This window comes from Cygnus olor, chromosome 5 (genome assembly GCF_009769625.2).
Source record: "Cygnus olor isolate bCygOlo1 chromosome 5, bCygOlo1.pri.v2, whole genome shotgun sequence".
NCBI lineage: Eukaryota > Metazoa > Chordata > Aves > Anseriformes > Anatidae > Cygnus > Cygnus olor.
In genome coordinates, this window is record NC_049173.1 from 32,313,035 (window position 1) to 32,336,580 (window position 23,546).

The 23,546-nt window shown below is 41.7% G+C and overlaps 2 protein-coding genes and 1 non-coding gene across 13 annotated transcripts in view; 2 read left to right on the top strand and 1 right to left on the bottom strand.

Annotated features, from left to right (window-relative positions):
• CKAP5 (cytoskeleton associated protein 5) overlaps positions 1-9,371 on the top strand; it is a 48,421-nt gene extending 39,050 nt beyond the window's left edge. For 6 of the 11 annotated variants that reach the window (XM_040560027.1, XM_040560030.1, XM_040560031.1 and 3 more), the window contains 12 exons: positions 435-607; positions 1,721-1,894; positions 2,346-2,466; positions 3,173-3,352; positions 3,634-3,821; positions 4,244-4,319; positions 5,097-5,285; positions 5,364-5,501; positions 6,037-6,120; positions 6,214-6,373; positions 8,020-8,174; positions 8,639-9,371. In XM_040560027.1, coding sequence (XP_040415961.1) covers positions 435-607; positions 1,721-1,894; positions 2,346-2,466; positions 3,173-3,352; positions 3,634-3,821; positions 4,244-4,319; positions 5,097-5,285; positions 5,364-5,501; positions 6,037-6,120; positions 6,214-6,373; positions 8,020-8,174; positions 8,639-8,893 — 1,893 coding nt within the window. In that variant the 3' untranslated portion in view covers positions 8,894-9,371. Of the gene's footprint in view, positions 1-434; positions 608-825; positions 850-1,720; positions 1,895-2,345; positions 2,467-3,172; positions 3,353-3,633; positions 3,822-4,243; positions 4,320-5,096; positions 5,286-5,363; positions 5,502-6,036; positions 6,121-6,213; positions 6,374-8,019; positions 8,175-8,638 lie in introns of all 11 variants that reach the window. The other 5 variants (XM_040560023.1, XM_040560029.1, XM_040560024.1 and 2 more) reach the window with 1 other exon arrangement.
• On the top strand, positions 2,516-2,626 carry LOC121071841. The gene has a single exon (XR_005820822.1). It is a non-coding gene; the product is annotated as a small nucleolar RNA SNORD67 (small nucleolar RNA).
• Positions 9,372-12,084: 2,713 nt separating the features above from the next.
• F2 (coagulation factor II, thrombin) lies at positions 12,085-23,061 on the bottom strand. Its single transcript, XM_040560074.1, has 14 exons — positions 22,528-23,061; positions 21,437-21,600; positions 19,774-19,798; positions 19,516-19,566; positions 18,887-18,992; positions 18,677-18,807; positions 17,311-17,607; positions 16,740-16,853; positions 16,311-16,437; positions 15,673-15,840; positions 15,174-15,347; positions 14,759-14,937; positions 13,153-13,223; positions 12,085-12,736 (listed from the first exon to the last, which is right to left on the bottom strand). Exons 1-14 carry the CDS (start codon positions 22,715-22,717, stop codon positions 12,593-12,595), a joined length of 1,941 nt encoding a protein of 646 aa, XP_040416008.1. The 5' UTR covers positions 22,718-23,061; the 3' UTR covers positions 12,085-12,592.
• Between the last annotated feature and the right edge of the window lie 485 nt (positions 23,062-23,546).

Below are 23,546 nucleotides of genomic sequence, written 5' to 3' on the forward strand. Positions count from 1 at the left end.
ATTGAATAGGCCAGCTCTAGAAGGACCCTGACTTCTGTGGCAGGGTCTACAGTGTTAAAGCATTGTCTGGGCTTCCTAACAGAACAGGGGACATGGATACATGGGTGGGTAGTTTTGTTTTTCAGCAACACAAGCGGCAATTGGAAATACATGATAGTGCCAGGGTTTGAATTCAAAATGACTTGGTTTTTTGGAAACTGTGGACTAGAACTGGCTGTATTCCATATTACAGCTTGTTAACATGGGTTAATTAACTCCTGAAGGAGTATCTGGTAGTACAGAGTGGTCCTGATAGAGTGCTGCTAAATGGTGGTGTTGAGCTACCCTTGCTATTACAAAACCTGTCTGTAGTAATAAGTGTATACCTCCTGTAGGTGACCAAGATTTCTAAATTCAACACAACTCAAACTGAGTGAAAGCATTATTTTTTGTAGCTATCAGAGAAAGACATGAGCATGCTGGAGGAGAGAATAAAACGATCAGCCAAGAGACCATCAGCTGCTCCCGTGAGACAAGTAGAGGAGAAACCTCAGCGTACTCAAAACATCAGCGCTAATGCTAGCATGCTGCGGAAGGGACCAGTTGAGGACATGTCTTCTAAACTCAAGTATGTAATGATATGTTGTGGTCTGTAGCTGGTATAGTATATGTGCTAATATCATGTCCAGCAATGTTATTTTAGTTCTTGTATCATCATCTTTGCATGTTGTGAAAATTGGCCAAATAATTTTAAAGCAAAATGTCTAAAAATTTTTTTTTGTCTTGTCTGTCTTTAAATCTTTCTAAATGGTCTTGTGCCTTTTTTCACTGCTTCTCCATGGACAGAATTATGTATCGCACTTATAGGATGTAAGTACTGCCCACTAACTCCTTGGTAGCAAGGCTCTTATCTTTCAATTTCTATCCTGGTCATCCTTTCCTGTGGGTGACAGGTTTATCAAGGCCGACTCTAGGTTATTTACGTTCTCTGATCTAAATGAAAGTAAGAAACAAAACGTACATGTTTCTACAAAGGTAACTATAGATCAAAGTGGAGGCAGACATGGTACTTCGGTTAGGTAGCTGTTGAAAATGCTGGGAGAATTTAGGACTACATGTTACATTTGAATTGGTGTTCACTGGTCCCTGTTCTTAACTTGTTAGGGCAGGCATAGAGCATGTGTGAGTCAGAGAGCCTGGAGCAACAGTACTAGAAACAAAAACTCAGAAACAGTATTCCTTACCACTTGCTCATTATCTTGGAATAAAAGTCTCTGTTGAGAATCATGTATCAGAACACTTCTGTGGAAAAATCTACTATGAAACATTTGTTCTGAAGAGTTCTACATTCAGTTAGGCTTGCAAGATTCCTATATACATATGCATCCTATTCATCAATTAAAATTTAACTCTATATTCCATTAATGCTACTTTAAACTGTGCTGGATCACTCTCAGAATGAACAAGTGTGTACCTAACACTGCTTCAGGGGGGTCTCAGGTTGTGTTATAAGCATGACTAAGAAGGCAAGTAACTAGCAGCTACTCTTCTGGCCTATAAAAAATTGTTTTACTAAGGGCTAGGGGAGTAGCAAAGGGGGTTATTAGGGGGCTTGAATAAAATCATATCTTCAAAATCTGTGCTATTCTATTATGAGAGCTTTAGGGCTACCAGTGGATGCTAGTGCTAGTACTCTTGCCTGTTGTATATATAATTAAAACCTCTCTCCTGGTTTCTGTAGCCAAAATCGCAACATGGGCGGTCACTCTGAGACATCGCATACAGTTCCACGGGAATTCCAGCTGGATCTTGATGAAATTGAAAATGACAATGGTCCTGTCAAATGTGAGATGCCAGCACTTGTACAGCACAAACTAGATGACATCTTTGAGCCAGTCCTGATTCCTGAGCCCAAGTGAGTCTTGTTGCATCTCTTCAATGAAGTCATAGGGCTACTTAAAACTACTTTGAGAAGCTGAAATGACCGTGCTAGTTTGTACATTCAGACCTCTTTACATAAGAATGCAAAGAGTCAACTAGTTTGAAGAGAGATGTCAAAGTGACAGTCTGGGGTACTGTTCTGAAGTCTGGATGACAGTTTTTTTTCTAATAAGAGAAAACACTGATTTCTGTTCATTTTTGTATTTTAAGTATTTTTAAGACAATATTGAGTTTCTAAATGTATTATCAGTGTCTTTACATAGTGCAATAGACGTTGTTAGAAATGATTTCTGCCTTCAGCATCCCCTGTGAAGATGAAATCCTTCTCTCTTGTCTCTAAACTGTCACTGTGAAATAGCAGTTCAGTACAAACCAGAACTCTTTGGAGAAAGGGTAACAAAATCCTGTTTTCTTCGACTGTTTAGAATCCGTGCTGTGTCCCCGCACTTTGATGACATGCACAGTAACACAGCTTCTACTATCAACTTTGTCATTTCTCAAGTAGCCAGTGGTGATATAAATACAAGCATCCAGGCTCTGGCCCAGGTAAGAGAATTAAGGTAGCAACTATTCATACTGTATTAAACTATTTATCTGCGAGAGTGATGAGCTGCACTCTGGTAGAGCAACCGTGTCAGGTGACATGGGCTCTGCTCAGAATCTTCCTGATGACAACACTAAGTGCACAGGGGCCATCTGACTCGCTTTAGCAATAAAAATTTTGCTTGAATGTTGTAGATCAGACTTACAGAAACAGGGAATAAAAAAAATCAGTACATCTTTGGTTTTGTCGAGTGTACACCTATGCTAAAAGTTTGAAAAAGCAGACTCTTGCAAATGAGGCTTAACTTTTAAATGTAAACTGTTTTGCAGGTCTTCAGCAAAAGAATTTTGTATTTTCCCTCATGGCTTTTACGTGTTTATAGGGTGGCTTTAAATATGTTGAAGTGTTTTTTTTCTGGAAGGTTTTACGAATCTGTTAATTCCAGAATCTGTAATGCAGCATGTAATGTTCTCATTTGTACAGGATAGAATTGCAGCTCTATAAAAGATAAATACTTTTGTATTGGGATTAGCAATAGAAATTTGTGGTTACTGGTTTCAGCTGAAAGCTTAGAACAGAAATGCCTTGACAAATGGATTGGTAAGGGCAAGACCTTTCTCACAGAAATGTTTTCAAGTTATAGTTCTTTTGCACTGTTTTCAGTATGTTGACTTTACTGTACTTGGGTGTTTTGTTTTTAAATCTTAGATTGATGAGGTTCTCAGACAGGAGGACAAGGCAGAAGCAATGTCTGGACATATTGACCAATTTCTAATAGCTACGTTTATGCAGCTTCGGCTAATCTACAATACACACATGGCAGATGAGAAGCTAGACAAAGATGAAATAGTGAAACTTTACAGCTGTATTATTGGGAGCATGATATCGGTAAGGCTTTAACCTACAAATTAATGAGAAAAGCAAGTGATTTCTGTGTAGAAGTTGCAGGCGAATGGAATATCTGACTAATTCCTTACTTTTTGAACGCTTATGTGGGGGTCAAAGTATTTTCAGAAGTCATTCAGTAGAAATAGCCTTCCTAGTTGTGTTTTTATTGTTTAATGTCGATGGGTGGGGCAGGAATGTCAAAGGATTAGGTAGTGTGGTGAAATCCTTATATTGAAGTATTTCATGCAGGGAAATCTTCTAATCTTGTCCTGTATTGGTAGCTATTTCAGATAGAGAGTCTGGCTCGAGAGGCTTCTACTGGTGTACTGAAGGACCTAATGCACGGTCTTATTACATTAATGCTGGATTCTCGGGTTGAAGACCTCGAGGAGGGTGAACAGGTCATCCGATCAGTCAACCTCTTGGTAGTGAAAGTTCTGGAAAAGTCTGATCAGACCAACATCTTAAGGTATACTTTGAAAAAGAGAAATAAAGTAACAAACTGTGATTACTGCTTCTCTTCACCTCTTCTTCCGTGTTCTGATTGTGTTAGTCAATTTATAAGCAAAGAATGATGTCTAAAAAATTGTTCAGCTAGTTAATAAAGAATTGTCACCGATTGTTAGTGGCAGTCAAAGCGTGACTGCACAACCTCTACTGCTGAAGGCCAATTAAAGCAAACTAGCTTAGTGTGATTCTGTATGTTTGGTAGTTCAGCATACTGCCTCTTAAACTCCTGTAAAGTACTGGAAAGAAAGAGCTCTTACACAACGTGACATGAACTGCTGGACTAGCCCCAGTCTCTGGTGTGATAATGTGTTTGGGAACTGGCATCTTATCTGTGTGTAGCACTTTCCTGTGTAATTCTGTTACTAAATTTATTCCTTCTAGTGCTCTGCTTGTTTTGCTCCAAGACAGTCTACTAGCAACAGCCAGCTCTCCGAAGTTTTCAGAACTTGTCATGAAGGTGAGCCTCTAATAGAGGTTTCGAACTCTGAAATATTTGGTTTATCTGAATCAACAACCTAGCTTTAAAGAACAGATATATTTTTTTTAAATGGTGACCATAAATTGAAATATTTCTTATAATACTATTAAATGTTACGTACAGTGACTTCATTGTGTATGCTAAGCTTACATCCGCTAATAGTTTACAGAAGTTTGAGTATACCCTCCCTACAGAGGGGTCACCTGCTGGGTTTATTTGCTTAGGCACAGCACGGTACTATGCATTCAATGAATCCCGGGCTGGGAGCTGGCTTAAATTTAGGCAGAGTGGACATGCAAATGTGTGCATTTATTATTATGGATGTAATCTTTTTTTCTTTATCATACAACATGCTTTTGTAACTGGCATGATTTAGAGAACTAAATTTTTAATGAGAAGAACTCGGCCTTAATAAGGCTAAACCTGAAAGCATGTTGTTCGGGTGTACTTAGTATACATGTATTATCTGCTGACACTTCTTCACACAAAGCATTCAGTCTCCTGTTACTGGTAGTGAAGTCAGCACTAATGCATGCAGTTTTATGTATCATTGCTAAAGAAGGATCTGGACATGGTACAGCTAGTTACAAAGACGATATGTACCGGTTAAACTAATTTTGACAGACATGCTGCATGTGTCAGGGTATGTAGTAGCAGAGTGAAATGACTCAATGATACTTTTGTATAATCTGCCCTTGAAGTACTTAAATGCTTCTTCCATGAGTTGTCTTGCTGTAAGTAAGTCTGTCATTCCAGTGTCTGTGGAGAATGGTGCGTCTTCTTCCCGAAACTATTAATAGTATCAATCTGGATCGGATTCTACTGGATATCCACAATTTCATGAAGGTCTTTCCCAAAGAGAAGCTGAAGCAGTGTAAGAGTGAGTTTCCTATAAGGACACTGAAGACTCTGCTTCACACCCTGTGCAAGCTGAAAGGGCCCAAGGTCAGAGCCAGTGCTAGTTATTTGCTTTGAAATTGGATGTTAATGTGTTCTATAAAGCTTTTGCCTGTTTTTCTTCAGATCTTGGATCACTTAACAATGATAGACAACAAAAATGAGTCTGAGCTGGAGGCTCACCTATGTAGAGTAATGAAACACTCCATGGACCAGACTGGAAGCAAAGCTGATAAGGATACAGAAAAAGGGGCTTCTCGCACAGTAAGTAATAGAAATGTGATGGTAGGCAGAGGGGAATGTAAGGCAATTTACTCAAGAAACAACTTAATGACTGTGGAGTATGAAGTAGTACTTACTCTTCCAACATTCAACTAGTGTTGGAAATACCTTCCTAGTTTCACTTTTATGGTGGTTTTGGGAACTTGCAGTGTGTTTCTGTTATATGCACGCAATATTCAGGTGATTTCAGGATTAGATGGTCTCTGAGACATTCAGGTGTGCAGCACAGGCTTTATACTGCTTGTTACTATATCTACTAACAGCTAACTATACCCAAACCAGGTTTTAAACACTGGCCTCTCAGAAGCATGCTTACAGCTTGATGATGTCTTTACTCTCGTTCTGTGTAAACAGGGGCTATGTAACAATCCTAGTCACTTCAAGGTTTTCTTCATCTTTGAAGCTCTGTATCCAGCTAATGGGTTTGAGTGTACTGTGGGTTTGTCTAGCTGCCCTTTATTTTTAAGAGAAGTTTATACTACTCACTTTGTTTAGAAGTTTCCCTTTATTTATTTAGGAGGAAAAAGCTTCAAAGGCCAAAGTCAATGATATTTTGGCAGAGATATTTAAGAAGATTGGCTCCAAGGAGAACACTAAAGAGGTAATTGATCTCTTCCTGCAAGGAAGAAGGCATGGTACATTAGAATGGTGTATACAGCAGTTGTAGTAATACACTGGAATTCTTCCCTCCCAGGGTTTGGCAGAGCTGTATGAATACAAAAAGAAATATTCTGATGCGGACATTGAGCCCTTCCTGAAAAACTCATCTCAGTTCTTCCAGAGCTATGTGGAAAGAGGCCTCCGGCTGATAGAAACAGAACGGGAGGGGAAAGGACGCATTGCTTCTTCTACAGGTACATTTTATAGCAACACAATTTGATTTATGAGAAGCAGAATTACAAGGAGAGCAGTTGCATGTGCCATGTTAAAAAAATATTTGAAATTTTTATGGTGTTCTGAAGTAATTTATGTATTCTCTTAGTACTTGTGTTGCTTCATGAGGCACCATTTGCAGAGACTATGCATTCTTAGTTTATAAGAAAGTTGTTATAACCATTGTCACACTGCATCGAAAACATCTGAAAAGCGCTTGATAAAACAGCTGTTTTAATTTCTGTCTTGTACTGTGTATTAAACATTAGCATATGCTTCATGTTTCTGGTATCAAGAATTGTTTCTGGAAGGCACACAGCTGGTTTGTAACAGCAGCAGCTGTCAGGTTCTCCTTTCACCTTTCCATTACAAAAATGGTATGGCAGGCTTTTTGCTGGAGCATTGCTTGCTATGGAATTTGAAAGTTTAAACTAATTACTCCTTTTCAACAAGTAAGCTCTTATATTGTATAAATTGCCATTAAACATACTTTAAATTTTAGTGAGTATTTTCATTGCAGATAAGTACAAATGACTAATGCAATGTTAGAGAGGGAATGTGACAAATGATTAGCTAACAGTAAAAGCTGATACAGCCTGGCAAAACTACACTCAACTTTTTATTTCTTCAAGTAACTGTCCTGTGAGATTTTAGTCTTTTCTCCAGCCACTGTTCTTTCTCCTGTCCCTGCATTGTGAATTACTTTGAGTAATTGAGAAAGCTTATTTCAGAACCTCCTAAATGTGTCTGACTAGATATAATGCAGAATTTTCTGTTCTATTCTAAAATTCTGTACAGCTGAGAAATTTTAGTTTGGCAGTTAACACTTTGAATTTGTGCCCCAGTTTTGTCGTCTTTCCCCAACTGTAATAGTTAAATACAATGAAGGATATTGTTCTGTCTTGTGAGTTGGGCTTTATTTAAACCAAGTATAAACACTTTAATTCTCAAATCTATTTTAAATACCCTTGCAGTAAACTAGTAAAAACAAATCCCTGTCCATGCTAAGTGTTGTAACTTGACATTCACTTCAGAATGAAAGTTTTTCTTCTAATGTAAAGTCCTTTCATAGTCTTTTAACAAAGTGTTTAAAGTTTCTCTACTACATGCCTTTTGGAAAGCATTATTTCAGATTAAACTGGAATTTGCAATACCTTTTAAGTTAACTGAACAAGAAGTAAAGAGTTTACAATCGGTGGCGAGGTCTGCCAGAAGTACTATTGAACTTAGAAAAAGACAGAAGGCTCCAAATATTTCTCATCCTGCTAGTGTAATTGCTGAGTTCCCTCTATTGTTTACTTTTGATCTGCATCAGCATCTTTCTCCCTCCCATGTACATCCTTCCTTCTCCAGCTGTCAGCACCAGCACTACTTCTGGAGCTGCTCTACTGCTTCTTAAATGTCTTCATTTCTTTTCTTGTTTTTCAATTGTCCCTCTTTCAAGGAAATGATCTAATGGATGTGAAAGAGCCTGGTATTTCTTTACTAGCAAATGCAAAGAGTTCACTGGTTTATGGATTGGTTGATTCTTCATCTATTGCATCTCACTTGAAGCAACTGATCAAGAAGCTTATTTTTGAGTTTTTAATTTTTTTTTTACTTTTTTTCTTCCTCCCCCATCCTCCAGGAATTTCTCCTCAGATGGAAGGAACGTGTGTTCCTGTTTCTACCCACACTGTATCTTCATCTATAGGAAACACAAATGGGGAGGAAGTGGGGCCTTCGGTTTACTTGGAAAGATTAAAAATCCTCAGGCAGCGATGTGGCCTTGACAATGCAAAGGTATTGTATTTGACAATGCTTGCAAATCCCGTGGAGTTGTACCTCATTTGCACGTTTTTTTTTTTTAAGAAATCAAATGATTGGCTCCTCTGTGCCTAAGACAGATTCAAGTCAGAATCTAGGTTTGATCTGAGGCTGAAAGGTCTCAAACATTGTCATGAGTCTAGTGTGACTACTTCTAGCAGATGGCTGGACTTCTGTAGTTTCTTTGTGTCCAAACTGACATCAAGTTAACCAAGAACTACTTAAAAAACAAATTATAGGAATTGAATATTGTAGTTAGCTTTGCATGGTTCTGCCTTTGGCAACTGACTTTATAGCATTGATGACTTAGAGGAAAGGGAAGGAAAGATACTGCTCTGTTTTCAGTGTTTTCTGTGAAGATGGAAAGCCATGAATTATGCTTTGTACTTAAATGGCTTTTGCCATTATCCGTCTTAATGCTTCACTTTCCTCCATCGTAGCAGGAAGACAGACCACCTCTGACATCTCTGCTCTCTAAACCAGCAGTCCCTACAGTTGCATCCTCTACAGATATGCTTCACAGTAAGCTCTCCCAGCTCCGTGAGTCACGGGAGCAGTACCAACATCTGGACCTGGACTCCAATCAGACTCATTCCTCTGGCATTGGAACTACCCCAGCTTCGCCCTCTTCTGCAGCAGCTAATATTGATGACTTGAAAAAAAGATTGGAGAGAATAAAAAGCAGTCGCAAATAGAGATGCGAGAGAGACAGCATCACGGTTGCTTGGGCTGTCTTCAGCTTTAGTTTACTAAACTAGAAGTCTTCATAGTTAAATGGCCTCGTTTAGGCCTAATGTATACAAACTGGTTTATGTATAATACGGTGGATTTTGGGGGATTGAGTCATTGTGGCACAAGTATTTGTACATACTCTGCTTCTCAGTGAGCATCTCTTGACAATAGAAGGCTGTCTGTGTATTAGTTTTAGTGTACAGACCTGTAAACAACCATCCTCTTGCTCAGACTAGTTTCTTATAACTTGTTTTTTATTTGTAAAATTGTCGTTAAGATCTTTTTTCCTAGTTCTTAACTCTTAGAAGATCTTTAGTGATTTCACTTTTAATTTTGTGAATTCTTCTCCATGTAATCCTTGAACTGTTGATTCTGTATGGACACATGGCATGAAGTAACTAATTTAAGTGTCTTTTGTAAATAAAGTTTGCATTAACTATACCAGTCTCTGTAGGAACAGCAGTGACTGCTGGCGAGAGAATTTGCTCTCTATTCCTGAATGTTAGTGACTGGGCATCTAGCAACTGAACTAAGCTATTCTTGACATGAACACGGGGCTTGGATATATTATAGGGAAGATGAGTATATTTGGTGTATACTATCTGTGGGTTGCAGTCCTGAGACTTTGCACTCTTCTATAAGCAGTAGTGCATTTTTTTGTGTAGTTGCTCTTTATTTTTGTTCCAGTACGTGGTTTCAGTAAGTTGAGACTACTTAGTTTGCTGACATGCTTATTTTAAATTACTAATCCTTGTGATGCCTCTACCCAGATTAAGCATAATCTCATCTGTGTACAAATAATGCTTTCTCTTTGAGGGAGCCTGCTGCTGTTGATAAGGAATAGAGTAGCAGTGAAGTACAGTCAGTGTACTCGCTTATCCTGAACTTAAGTGGTCTTCTTCAGGTAGACTGCAGCACCACATTCAGTTGCATTTAAACATCCAATGTTAACAAACTCTCCTGTTTTATATAACTAGAAAAGACCTGGTAGTGTTAGTCTGCAAAAGCTGCAGTCACTGCTTTTTAATTTGTGAGAGAGTTCCGACTAGCCTTTTTCAGAAGCAACGAGTACGAAAGCTTGAAGACCTACACTGTGTAGCCTTTCTAGCCCTTTCATCTCTAGGGAGGTGATGTATTTTAACCTTGCTACTTCACTTCCACGGGTGAGCTGGTTGTGAAGTATAAATTCCACATCTGTTCCGTAGCTGGAACAGAGTTGTTGAGGAGTTGGACGGGCGGGCTTAAAACAGCACGTTTCTGCTCTGGGTTTTAACTTGGTTCCATGTAACTGCTGCTTTTATTGTTTGCTATGGGGCCCAACAGTCTCTGCATCTGGGCTGTTGCTGAGTCAATCTTGCCTGATTACAGTAAAATCCTGGCTTTAAATTAATACCTGTATAACAAATCTATGCTAGAGCTTCTGCAAACGGCTGCAATTTTCCTGTTACAGGACCCCTAGGTTGGGGTTGCAGTGGATTTGTAATACTGCTTGGTGCTTGTGGTGAGTTTGTGCACTGTGATAGCAGGTGACTTGTGAGCGTTCGCCATCCTGTGTTAATTGACATGATGCCATTCATTGCTCCACTGCTTTGATTTAGTAGTTGCAGTCTCCTATCCTAACCTGAAGTGGTCATGCCCTTTCTTGTGAAACAGACCTGAATGACAAGTGGAAGTGTGTGGACGTTATTGGTAAGTGCTGAAGTTTTGTGCACTTAAATTGGGGCTGTTTGCGAATAGTTGATGTTTGGCTTGCATTGGAGCTACTGCCACTACCTCTCAATTACCAGCTGCTTTTTGAAACTTACTGACATTTAAATGAACCCATGTGTTTATTTACTGTACTACATCTAGTAGACATTCTGAAGAGCTGTTTGTTAATTGGCTCAGGATGTTAAAACAGTGATGCCTGCAAACCTGCATACAACTATTTTAAACTTGAAACTGAATTGGAAGTGAAGTACAGGAATAATTGAGTAGAAGATATAGTTGCTTACTATGAATGAGTTTTTGCCCTGTGTCTCTGTAGTGTTTGGTTGGACTCAATATCCTGGGAGTTCTGAACTAAAACTTGTGCACATAAATTAATAAAGCCTAATCTTTAGCCCAGAAAATATTTAAATAACATTAAACTGAGTTTTAAAAATGATTCCTCTGTATTGTTTGTAATAAGTCCGCATTAAGAGTGACTTACTCCAGAAATTGTATGGTCCTGGTTCCCGTCTGTTAGATACAGTTTCTTATAGATACTAGATAGTTGTGGAAGGGTGAGGCTAGAAATGCAAGCATTAGAAGGGCTAAGCATTTTCATTTTTCTATGCCTGTGGTTATCAGTGACTTTAAACAGTTGTGGAACTTGTGCAGTTAGAAATGGGCTTCTTCAGATATCTCTGGGAGGTTGTTTTTGTACTTGCTTTGGGCAATTAAAATGGGCTATCTTCAAGTTGGTTCCCAGATAAGCCATCTTCAAGGAGGTTGCAAAAGCAAAACACAGTAATTGATTGCTAACTTTACCAACTAATTTCAGGTAGTTCTTTCAGCCATCTTTTTTTTCATGTCTCCTCAACACTCTCCTTAATATTCTCTTTGAAGCACAAGCAACTTTATCTGTTGCTTGCTTCTCTAACTTGATGGCACTGTGAAGGATGAGGAATTTGGTAATGTGATGTCACACGCAGCAAGGATGGCTTACAAATCTCATGATCACTTTAAGAGAAAATTGCACTGAACTGATTGGCTTGTCAAGAATACATTATTTACTACTGTACTTCTGGGTCTTTGGTGGTCTGCAAATATTGCGAAAGAGTTCATGAAAGAACTAGAGCTTGAGAGCGATTCCTAAATGGGCTTTATAAGAACAAAACCGGTGTAGTGAAGGATGCTTCCTTTGGATGCACCTTTGACCGTGCACAAATTGCTTCTTCCTGAATCTAGCTATGCAAGTGGGAAATACGCTTCCAGGAGCCAGCACCATCTGCCATGTAAAAAGTTACTGCCATGCAATAAATCAAATGCTACTTCTTCATCTATTCCAACCCCTATTCCTGTGTAGGATGAGTTGTATATAGCTGGCATCTATAACATCTTTAGACACTAACTTTGCAAATAGTGGTGCTTGTACTTTGTTGACTGCTATCATAGCCAAGAACAATGCCTTTCTTATTTTAAAAAAAAAAAAATGTTGCTTTACTTCTGACATCAATATTATCATTTTGAATAATGCCACAATTTTTATAGGGGGATTATCTCCAGTACATTTTCTGTTCAATTTCTGGAAGAGAAAATGCATTGACTGGAAGGGAGGAAATAGTGTATGAGGGAAGTTTTGCTTACTGTATCTGAAGTCCATCATGTGAGGTCTAAGATCTCTTGATTATTAGAGCTGATAGAAGGGAGGAGAATGTTTGAGGCACAATAGGTAATTAGCAGTACAACTAGTGTTGTCTGGTACTCCCAGCTATTGTGATTGCATGGATTCAAGTGCAATTCAATTCAGTATGAACAGAAGGAAGATGAGGTTGTTGAGAACTTTTATTTTCAAGGGAGAATACCTTCCTTTGTCAAGTTGTAGGCATATAACTTTTACTTCAGGATCTTCAATGCTTATGTTTTCAAGACCTGGAATACTGTAGCAAAACTGAGAACAAGCAAGGGAAACGCTTCTTCTATCCCCCTTGTTTTTCAATGGCTTTTCGCATCCACTTTTTCAGACGGAATACGTGGGTATAAAATCCATATTTGCCATCTCGGTCACAGCCTTCTCCCCATGAAACTATCCCCACTTGATACCAGCGGTTGTCATCCGGGTTCTAAATCAAAGGAAAATGGGATTGGCATAAGGAGCAAGAGACTTTCAGATTTGAGCCTTGTTTGTGCCCTAGCCTGTTTAGTCATGCATGCTGCTTTGGAATTTAGCCTGGCATATACTAGATAACAGCTTATGGGCATAACTGTGTCTCCACTCTTAAACCTCTAAGTGGGATTTGGCCATCACTTAAGAAATCCGTAGCTGATCTCTCTATTTGCTGAGAGCTCAGTACAGAAATGGAGCTGAGCTAGATGACTGCAGGATTCATCTCAGTTGCTCAGCTCGGGCTTGAGAGGGGTTTGCTTCAGGCACTCAATAGTTTGCATCTCTGCTGCTGTTTTTTAGACAACTATAAAAGTTCAGCGTAACACAAAGCCAGTGCCCTGTGTCTTATAAGTTTGAGCTTATTGAATGTACCTTCATTACAAAAGGTCCCCCACTGTCCCCTTCACAGGCATCTCCTCTCTTTGAGTCTTCAGGACTGTAACCTACAGGAAAGAAAAGTCAGACATCTGGCTGTAGGGGAAGTGACTGGTGTTGGCCATCTTTTCCTTGAAGTATTGCTGCATAATGTTTCAGAGCCATGAGATTACTTGCTGCTTCTACCAATGTTGGACTTAAAGGAGTTTAAATTTGATATTTATAAAACAGCCAACTCTGCTTCTGTCTTTGCAGAGTTACCGATTATATCGTACTTTGCCACCCTCTGTGCTCTCATTCCTATTTTTCATCAAAATAGCTGTTAGTCAGCTGCCGCCTTATTTTCAGCTGTAGCTTGGGCTACTCTGCCTTTGTTTTTACGAACTTGTGTGCTCAAGTTCTGTGTACCTTGTTCTTTCATTGTATTGACTAGAGACATGGCCTTCCTCATTTTTATTTTCCTGTCATTCTGCAGGTTCTGTTCTTTGTCTCGTCCAACTGACTGTGTTTATCTTCCTACAGACTTGTCATAAAGAAAATAGGGGTTTTACTTGGATACTGCCTAGTTCATCAGGAATTCATGCATTTTCCATCACTCAAGTCTCCCTTTTGCTGCCCTATGTCTGAATCTCACCTATTTTTCAAGCGTTTTCTAGAAAAAGAAACTATGAATGCTATATTGTTGGTGTACTGTACTATGAAATTGGCTTCTATCCTAACTCAAGCATTTATGTGTTATTAGTTGGAAAGAGGACAAACTCAGCCAAAACTTTTTTGAAGATTTGCTTGCAGAAACTTATAAAGACTGCAGGAATGAAGAATACAGCAGAAAATATTAAACCAGTACATAAATCCATAGTGTTTATATCTTGAATGCTATGTTTATGTCTCTTCACTCTCCAAAAGGGTATGGTGCTAGAAGAGATTTAAGAAGGTGCAACAAGGATTATCAGAAGTACAGAATGCCTTCTATGTTAGGAAAAATTAAGTCCTACTCAGACTGGGAGAAAGATGACAGAGCTGTAAGAGGTCTGTAAAATAGCATATGACATCAAGAAAAGTGTTTTTAAAGCTGGGAGTATAGATGTGCACCTCTTCAAATTTATTAGACAGGAAATTTAACAGAACATGAGGAATGACTGTCTTCACACATGCTGTACCTAATCTGTGAAGGAGCCTGCCACAAGAGTTGTAGGCATAAGAGTAAATAGGTGTTCAAAAGGTTGAGACAAGTATAGAATGAGTCGTTTAGCCTACTGAGTAGTATAGCGGGTTTGCAGCCTTTAATGCAGAAAGTTGCTGAACTGTTCCTTATACTGGTGAAAAGATTAGTGTTCTCAGTTCTTGCACAGCTGTTGCTGACAGATGGCAGAGTGGTGCCATTGTGCTAGTTAGTCTGACAGCATGGTGTCACAAACCTTATTCATAGCTTTAACTTCTGCCTTCGAGTCTGAGAGTTGGAAAAAAATATCACGGGAAAGTTATTCTTTAGGAGGGCACTTGAAAATTTATCAGAAAGTAACCTTGTGGTATGAGTCCCAGCAGGAGCTCAGCCCCCTTGTCTTCAGTGGCAAGTTAGCCTTATGTCTCCAGGTCTACTTACCTGCACAGAACATGTTGTCAGTGACTTTAACTCTGGTGGATGCCTTGCAGGTATCTTGGTCTACAATGGGTACATTGAGCTGTTGCAGGACTGTGGGGAGGTTGCTTGGGCTAGTGGCCCATGTTTCTTTCAGATTCCCCCAGCCAGTTACCCGCCCTTTATAACCTGCCAGCATCAGCCTGTGGAAGCAATCACAGAATGGAAGGAAGCGTAATTATAATCAAATTATAATCCTTCTGTGGAAATCCTTCCACAGAATGGAAAGAAGCATAATTATAAGATCAAATATGTTGTAACAGCTTTCTCCTGTCTGGCTCCTTTGCTGCAAATCGCCTAAACAGGCGTATTTATTTTGTCTTCTATGAAAGCACAAAGGACACTGTTGTAGCCTGTATTTCTAGGATAGCTGCCTCACCTTTGCACGACCTCTTTGGTAGGCAGGCAGACAGGATGGATGTAGTCACTGAAGGCGATGGGTCTCTTCAGGTGCAGGAGTGCAATGTCTCGGTCCATGTTCTCTTTCCAGTTGTACTTGGGATGGATGATGATTTTATCCAATAGAGCAATTTTCTCCTTGTTCTTTTCATATCTGAAATAGTTGTGAAGGAAAGAACTCATTGTACAATAGGAAATGAGCAGCTGTGAGGCTGATGCTTCTCTCACATCTGTTGTGCCCTCTGAGACAATATTCTCCCTGTCTTGACAGGGGCGTGTCCCTTTAGACCTTCCAGGGTTCTGCTCGCCCTTTCAAGATCAGCAACTGCCGTCTCCATTCAGTCTCATTCTTGAGATTGATAGCATTGACTCTATGTATTTCCTTGCGTACTTAATGATATTCTAACCTCGCTGTATCTGACTACTTCAAGAGGAAAGCTAGTGTACTCTCACTTAGTTTAGGCTGTTTAGGCTCTTACTTTGCCCTGAAATGTTTGCCAATCCGCACCAAGATGTCATTTGTAGTTAAGTTCTTGTCCCAGGGTGGATAAAAAAGACAATGAGCAGCAGTCAAGACCCAGTTACTACTGATGAGGCTGGCACCACACAGGAGCTCTTGAGGACTCTTTTTGTAGAGCATCACCTGCCTGAAACAAAAGGAAAGAGGAAGACTTAGAACTAATGTCTTGGCTTGTAGCTTGTGTCTTGGGGCAATGCAAGGAGAGCAGAATTTGGATCGAGCAGGGAAGTGCATTGTGCTGTACTGGTAAAGAAGACTGCAGAGGTCTATTTCTATTTAATAGGCAAGTTACCTTATCTCCTTTACCTACAGTGACTTTGCATCCTCTCTGCTCTAGCAAAGCTGGAAAGAGGAGAGATGAGCCCCACCATTGCTCTAGCTTTCCCTGACAAGCATGTATTTAGCTCAAGCACAGAGAAGCTTCTTTCCTACTACTTTTCTACCACTCTGTCACACACTTGGAGAATCTGTGATTAGAAATGGTACTGACTGCATGCTCCTGCCATGAGAGATCCCTTTTATTTTCCCCCATGTTGGAAATGAAGAGAAGGGAGATGTAACTCCCACCACAAAGGACTATGATGAGATAATGCTTACCAGGGGGAACTTCCTAGTTCTGCATCATCCCCATGCACAACTCTGCCTCCCATATATGACTCCAGCAGCTCCTTCTCACTTTTGTCTGTTAACTTTTTCTTCTCAAATAAAGGACGAGTGCCACAATCTTAAAAAATAAATAAATAAATAAATAGACAATCCCCTTTTGATACTCTACCTCATTCACAGTAGCAAAATTGTCTTCAGTCACCATGCTAAGCTGGAAAAGCTTAGGACAGGCATGCTGATTAGCTCCATAATTTTAACTAGAGCTTAACTTTTGATGAACCTTTAGGCAATTTAAATATCTCCTACACCTGCTTTTGACAGCATTTGGTAAGCTGGCATTTCTGAGGCACAGTGAGTGCTCTGTGGGAAGAAGCTGCAACTTTTCTACCAACTGATGCTGTATCTAGAGTTTTTGCTCACCTGCTTCGCCTGCACCAAAAGTTTCATCGTCAAAGAAGGTTTGGAACTCTTGAGGAAGGAGGGTACGTCCTCCTCTTTCCTCCAGCTGTTCATTCTCATCCTCTAGCGAGCTGTCTGAGAGAGACAGAAAGATGAACATTGTAAAAGGCTTAGCTGCTGTGGTTTCCATGTTCAGAGCAGCGTAGCTGTCCATTTCCACACACAGTGAGAATGACAGAGGAATGATGTTTGAGAACCCTTGCTAGTTTTAGTGCTCATCGTCTACCAGAGTGAGTTTTCAGGGAGAAGAGCACACCCGAGAGAGTTAAGTTATATACATGTATGGTAGGTTAGTACGTGTAAGACTTTCACATGCGTGGCATTGTATTAGTGGTAGACTTGTCAGTAGTAGGTTAAAGGTTGGACTAGATGATCTCAGAGGTCTTTTCCAACCTCAAGGATTCTATAATGATTCTATGATTATAATTCCTCCTCCCACTCCCCTGTCAGGTCCTTCATTCTACTTGCATGTACTACCTTTTTTGCCACTGCCTCATAAGTGTGCCTACTCAAACCAATACAGGATTCTCACCGCAGTAGTGCAGGTCACAATATTCAAAGTTGGATGGTTCATCTGTTACACACCAGACACCCTCTTCATCTGCATCAGGGTTCCGACAGTAATTCTCCAGCAGCTTCACCTCTGGGGCGATGTTTTTGTTTTGGAGCAATACCTTGGCCTTCTCTGAGTCCCACGGCAGGCACTTAGCCCCAGACACAGTGACTGAGAGGGTCCCTGTGTAAAGCATGCCTTTCTCTGGTTCACAGGCCTGCACTGGGGCTTGTGTTGTGACCCGTGGAGTAAACTCAACCGTTGTCCTGTCTTGACCTGGAAGGGCAGAAAGCTGTGATTTAAGTCATAGCTTTGCATTAGAAAATACTGAGCAGCCATTGAGGAAGCAGCAGTAAGCACCTTAACGGGGGAGACTGCATCTCTGTGAGATTGATTCATGACAACTTGATCACAAAGGAACTGTGCAAGAAAGCTAAGGGTTTTCTAGTCCAGTTACATCCCTGCACATGTAAGTGTAACAGTTGGTTACTTTGGCATAGGGCAGAAACTAACTCATGAGCAGAGATGGTACCAATGCATGATCATCCCAAAGCAAAGCATTATTTTTCTCCAATTTGCCATATGGCAGACTGGAGCAATGTTAATGATTTTAATGCTTCAGAACAAATCTTTGTCAAATTTGTTATGACCTCTATGACTTTCATAAGTCATTGCCTCTAGTCTCTGCTTTTGCAAGTGAAGCTTCCGCTGTGACAAGGTTCTCCACTTTCAACCATTTCTTCTGAGATGAAGGCCAAGCCCCAGAGGAGACAGCCCTGTGTTGTAGAGAAGAAATGGGAAGGTACAAGTGTAGGGGGATAGTTCTCCATCCCGTCAAGGGGGATAATGAGAGAAGGGCATCTTTTGTCTTCTTCAGAGGAGACAGAATATAACTGCTGCACTGTATGAACGAACATTAAGGCAAGCAGTCAAGCATAAGTTGTGATGGTTTTATCCTAAAGGAATTCTGACCAAAAAAAGAAAAAGCAGTATGACTCGTTGCTGTCACAAATTAGAGGCAGCTGAGTCAGGATTTGGGGGTGCTCCTGGCTAGCAAAATTGCAGTAGACTCCTGGAAACTGTTGACAGCAGGTTTAATCTAGATTTGGATTAGTCTAGAGAAAATACTATGTTACAGAGTCTTACCTAAGGTAGATGTGTGGGTATCTCCTTGACACTTTCTCCCCAGCCACTTTTAACCTTTAAGACACAGCTTCTCTACTCTGAATGACCTCTGTTCATGTAAGATCCCTTCCTGCTAATTCTCTCCCCTTCCTTAGCGTCAGTGTTAGTGCAAAGTTCCTTGCTAGTGGAGAGCTTGCTGGGGCGTAGTGCTGAGGCATACCGCACACTGGAATGGGACATTCCTCCCGTTCTACCGTTGGGTCTCGGGTGTAGCACCATGGGCCTTCGGAGTTGTCGTCTGGGTTCCTGCAGTAGTTCTCAATGAGGGTGGGATAGATGGTGGCATTAAATCTGTGAGAAAAGGCTGGTTAAGCTAGGAAGGAAGGACACCCTGGAAAACTCTTCAGGGGAAAGGGGGAGATGCACTTACTTAGGTATATGTGGGTATTTGCTTGTCCACACTTGACATTCAATCCCTGATTTGGTGTAACTAATGGTCCCCTGATAGTTCTGGCCGAGACCAACAGAGCAATTACCTGTCAAAAGCCCAACACAGGGTAAGCCCGGGCCAGTGGAAACGAATGTTACGCTTCTCAAGGTCAGAGGTGCCCTCCCACAAATCCCTTTATCTTTTACTGCATATACAAGCCTGCACAAGCACAGGCGTTCTTTTTATAGGGTGGGAACAGCACATGGCTTAAACTCTCTCCACTTCGTCAGAGGGAGCTAATCCTGAGGCTTCGTTCTTTGCTTTGGCTGTAGGCACAGGTCAGAGTATTTCTGAGAGGCTAGTCTAGCCTGGAGCTAGAGTCAGGGACACACTACTGTGTCACTGGGAAAAGGAGAGCTACCCTCTATCATTTTAATTGGGAAGTCAGGCAGTTTGTGAAATGGTTAGTGAGGAAATAAAGAAGACGAAATGAATTTCAAGATACCCTCATGCTATCTTTTCCTTCTAATCAGATGACCTCACCTACTTCAGATTGTTTTTTTCCTTCTAAACTGTAGGAAGCAGGTTTCTGGCACTCAGGGAACTTGAGGTCCACATGAATTTCTTACCTTCTAAACAAGCATCCAAAGCTGTCCTGGTCTTTCTCATGCCCTGACATACTAACAAAATAAGAAAAAAGAAAAACGTTATAAGAAAGGAATCTAAACAAGCATCATGGTTTGAACCATTTTATCATCTAGGGACAAAACCTAAGGGCTTTGTCCTGGAGATTGAGCTCTCACAAGGGGGAAGGGAGCCATTTCTCCAGGATGGGTCAGTACATCCTGAGGGAGAGCAGAGCACCTGCAGGACTTGAAGCAACTTACCTTGGTATTTTGGCCAAAATGCATCCTGTAAAAACAAACAAACAAAAATATTGAAGAGCAGAGATGCAGACATCAGACCTTGCTTAGCTGCTGCAATTCAACCAGTAGAATGCCTCATCATGGCAAGTGGCGCAAACTAACCTAGCTCTTTTGATAGCAAATATTATGGAGTCCAACAAAGCAGAAAATCTAATATAAAACTACATTCCCACCCAACAGACTCAGGAATCAGGTCTTTTTCAGCTTTGCCCCAGATAGGCAAGCATTTTGGAGGCAACACACTGAACTTCATGCATGCATGTTTCTGCATCTTTGCAGTACCCAGACATAAGATCTCCAGCATATCCAACAGTCTGAAGCTTGGAAACCACCTTATCTGTAAGCCCCTGTCCCTAGCTAAGTGGAAGTGGGATAACTGTTGAGGAATATTACAACGGCTTCTGGTTAGCTACTTTCCTTTTGCAACCATGGATCTCCAAAATTACATTTTTATCCTGCTACTATATAATGTTCTTTGCTTTATGCCCCATGCTGGCAAAAAACAGTACCATAATACAGCCATGTCCCCGTGACAAACTAGCCTAATGTCTGCAGGTGTATGTACCATCCTGTGAAAGGTCATTTTGACCGTTAATCTGTCCTGAGCCTCCACCTTGTGTTTGTCTTCTCTGGATTGACCTAGAACAGGATGTGCCGAAGGGACTTTTTACCCCTAACAAAAGCGGAGATGCAAACCCTGAAGATCAGTTACTGTGCAGGAACCTTTGCTGTCCCTGTTAGACTCTTGATCATGCAACAGATCATCTCCAGGAGAGACTCTGGTTGTTTGCTATAGACTTGCAACTAATCAGAGTAATAGAGAGGACTATCACTCCCAAAAAAGACCAGAGATGCTTACAGCAATTGTCCCTCATCAATGTGCAGAGGAAGCAGAACCTGTGCTGCAGTACAGAAGTCCAAGGAATTGAACCTAGAACTTCTAAAGATCATATGCAGGTACTGCTCCATTCTTCGGATCTGCGTCTCTCCTATGCAGCCTGAGAGTTTATGCCGCTTTAGAAATACTCTGAGGAGATAGATTGGTTCTTGCTGCCTTAAACTCCTAACTGGTCATCTGGTTTTTGTTTTATTCTCAGGGGTGGAATTCAGCACTGAAACTGGCCTTGGGGCTAGGAGCATTTCACAAAACAACAATGAAAAAAATGTAGCAGAGTGAGTGAGTGTGTCTGGAAGCCAGAAGAAGGGACGAACTGTGCCAGAGTTTCAGCTCAGAGGGGCTTGAGGCACCTGCACTCAGGATTTGATTGCTAAGTCATCTGTTTCGTGACTGTCTGGGGCTGTGGCAGTTCAAATGTGTGTGGCAGCAAGCTGAACTAGTGGAAGATGCAATTCTTGGCTAGTAGTTGAGGAAATACTCACTTTTTTCACTTCATGTTTACAATAGAGAAGGAAGGAAAAGAATTTGAGCTTTGAGGTGCATTTCCTGGTGTAGCTCTATGAGGGAGTCTCCCTGAGGATGTCTAAGCTCTCTGTGTCACACACACATCAACCTGATCTTTCTATCACAAAATTCAACCTTAAAACCCCAGTGCCTGGCTTTATGTGACCCACTGGTCTCACTGCAGGAGTCAGCTGCGGGACACCTGCGTGCCCTGTGACGTACCGTGTCAACGGTGGATTCGAGGGCTTCGAAGGCCTCCTCGTAACTGCATATCTCCTCCAGGCACTCTCGCTCCAGGTTTCCTTTAAGCATCTCTTCGAGAAATCCCTTGTTGGCACGTCGTGGGCGCTTGAGCAATGACAGTGCCTGCCCCTTTTCCAGGAAAACTACCGAGTCAGAACACTGCCAGTCAAAGGGATGCTCGCAGTGAGAGGGTCCCCGCATCTTCCCTTGCATTTTCCAAAAGTCACGCTCAGCTGATGTGATGATCCCATAGCCCAGCCTCCCCCAGTTCACCATAGAGAGAGGAGAAGCCCTGCCCAAGACCTGTGAAGTCCACACCTGATGATCAGTGCAGTCTTTCTGTAATTCATCTTTTGGGGTTGGCATCACTGAGGCAGCAGAAGTGATAGGAATCCTCGGCAAAGCTGCTCTGCCGATTTGCAGTTAGATAGAGGCTTGTTTGCCTAGAGCCCGCCTAGAACTCTCTGCCAACCAATGTATTTCTGTCTTGCCAGTCTCATGCTACTGCGATAGGCATAGCTTGATTCCATCTTCATGTTCAGAGACTCTGAACTGAGACCTGTAGACAGGTCTTCCCCCACAAAGCAGCGTGTCAGAGAGGACCTAAGCTCATATTAAGAACAGATAGATGAAGTAAAGGCTCTGGGAACAGAAATGGAGCAATGAGCAGGAAGGCTGCATACTGCATATGACCTAAATTGTAGGTAAGGGCAGCTGAAGAGGCAATGGAGAATTGTAGGAACACAGGTGAGCTGAGGAACTAACCCAAAAAGGCCCATGGCTGTGCTACACAAGGTCCTGGACTGAGCCCCATTCCCCTTCCCCACCATCTCCCAGGTGACCCACAAAATCTACTGAGCTGTTGTCACCGGCTTTCCCTGCCAGCTGCTGGATGCTGCTGCATCCTCTTGTGCAGGAAAGCCCTGTGCTCAGTCCGCTCTCTGCACCCTTTTGCTCCTAGCTACAAGGTTTTAGAAGCTCCACAAGCTTTATCCCTGGAAAGAAATAAGCCCATCTTCCTTCCTTCATCACCCACTGGTCCAGCCCTTCTCCCCGTGCCAGAGACTTACCTCCATCGTGGCTCAAGGTGAGGTGCAGAAGGCTGGAAAGGAGCAGGCCCTGCAGTATGCTGGTTTTGCTGTGCGCCATGCTGTACAGCCCTGGCTGCGGAGGAAATGCAAAGGGAGCAGAATAAGCGGAGTCACAGCCCTGCCGGGTTAATATTAAACCAGAATGAAGAAACAGGACTCCAGAGGTCATGGTGTGTCAGGGACAGCGGGACTGAGGCTTCTCTTATCCATCCTCTCTTGGCATCTCTCCCTCCCTTCAGGACATTTTCATTTTCATACTTAATTGGTGGAAGCCAAACAAAATGCCTCTAAATGCACACACCCCAGGAGAAAAATTAGCATCTCATTTCATAACAGGGAAGATGCGAGAGGACAAGCTTGTTCCAAGGCACAGGGAGAACTTGGGCTGGCCGAGAGAGGTCTCTGTCAGTGGACAGCCACCCCAGCCCGAGCAGCTCACTACTTGTCCCTCAGTGCCATCCTGCTCCCCCCACAGCTCTTGGCATGACTGCTGCCTCCCCACCGTGCTGGTTCAGTTCCCTGCCGCTAAATCTTCTTGGAGGCTGTGCCCTGGTAGCCTCACATGCAGCAAGACTTTGAGACCTCCTTAGCCATTCCAAATCCTTCTCCTGCTTTTAGTAGCAAGCCGCCCCTTTTCCCCCTAGAGCCCAGTTGTCTTTTCTCCCTGCAGTTATCACCAAGCTTAGCCCCAGCTATTTTGGCACCCAAACACACAGGTTTCCTCCATCTTCCTCATCCATGCCAAGTATCAGAAAGGGTGCCTGCTGCAGTCCACATGGAATTAAATTTTTCCCCCCAGTTAGGTCAGCAATGCCATTTTCAGTGTGTGTAACTTCCCACTGCGTTATAATTCCCAGTGGGGTGGAGGAAGGTGAGGCAGCTTGAAGTCTGGTCTCCCCCTTCTCTTCCCACACCCGTGGAACATATTCAAATACATCCAAAAGGAAACAGGGGCTCTGCCAAGCAAGGAGCTAGCATGCCTGAAACAGGCCGAAAAA

Excerpts from the sequence above, each read along its gene's own strand:
- F2 (XM_040560074.1), bottom strand. The coding sequence starts at position 22,717 with ATGACCTCTGGAGTCCTGTTTCTTCATTCTGGTTTAATATTAACCCGG. Across the intron at positions 18,808-18,886 it reads AAATACCCACATATACCTAA|ATTTAATGCCACCATCTATC; the intron begins GTAAGTGCATCT and ends CTTTTCTCACAG. Across the intron at positions 14,938-15,173 it reads ACCAAAGAGGTCGTGCAAAG|GCTGATGCTGGCAGGTTATA; the intron begins GTGAGGCAGCTA and ends TTGCTTCCACAG.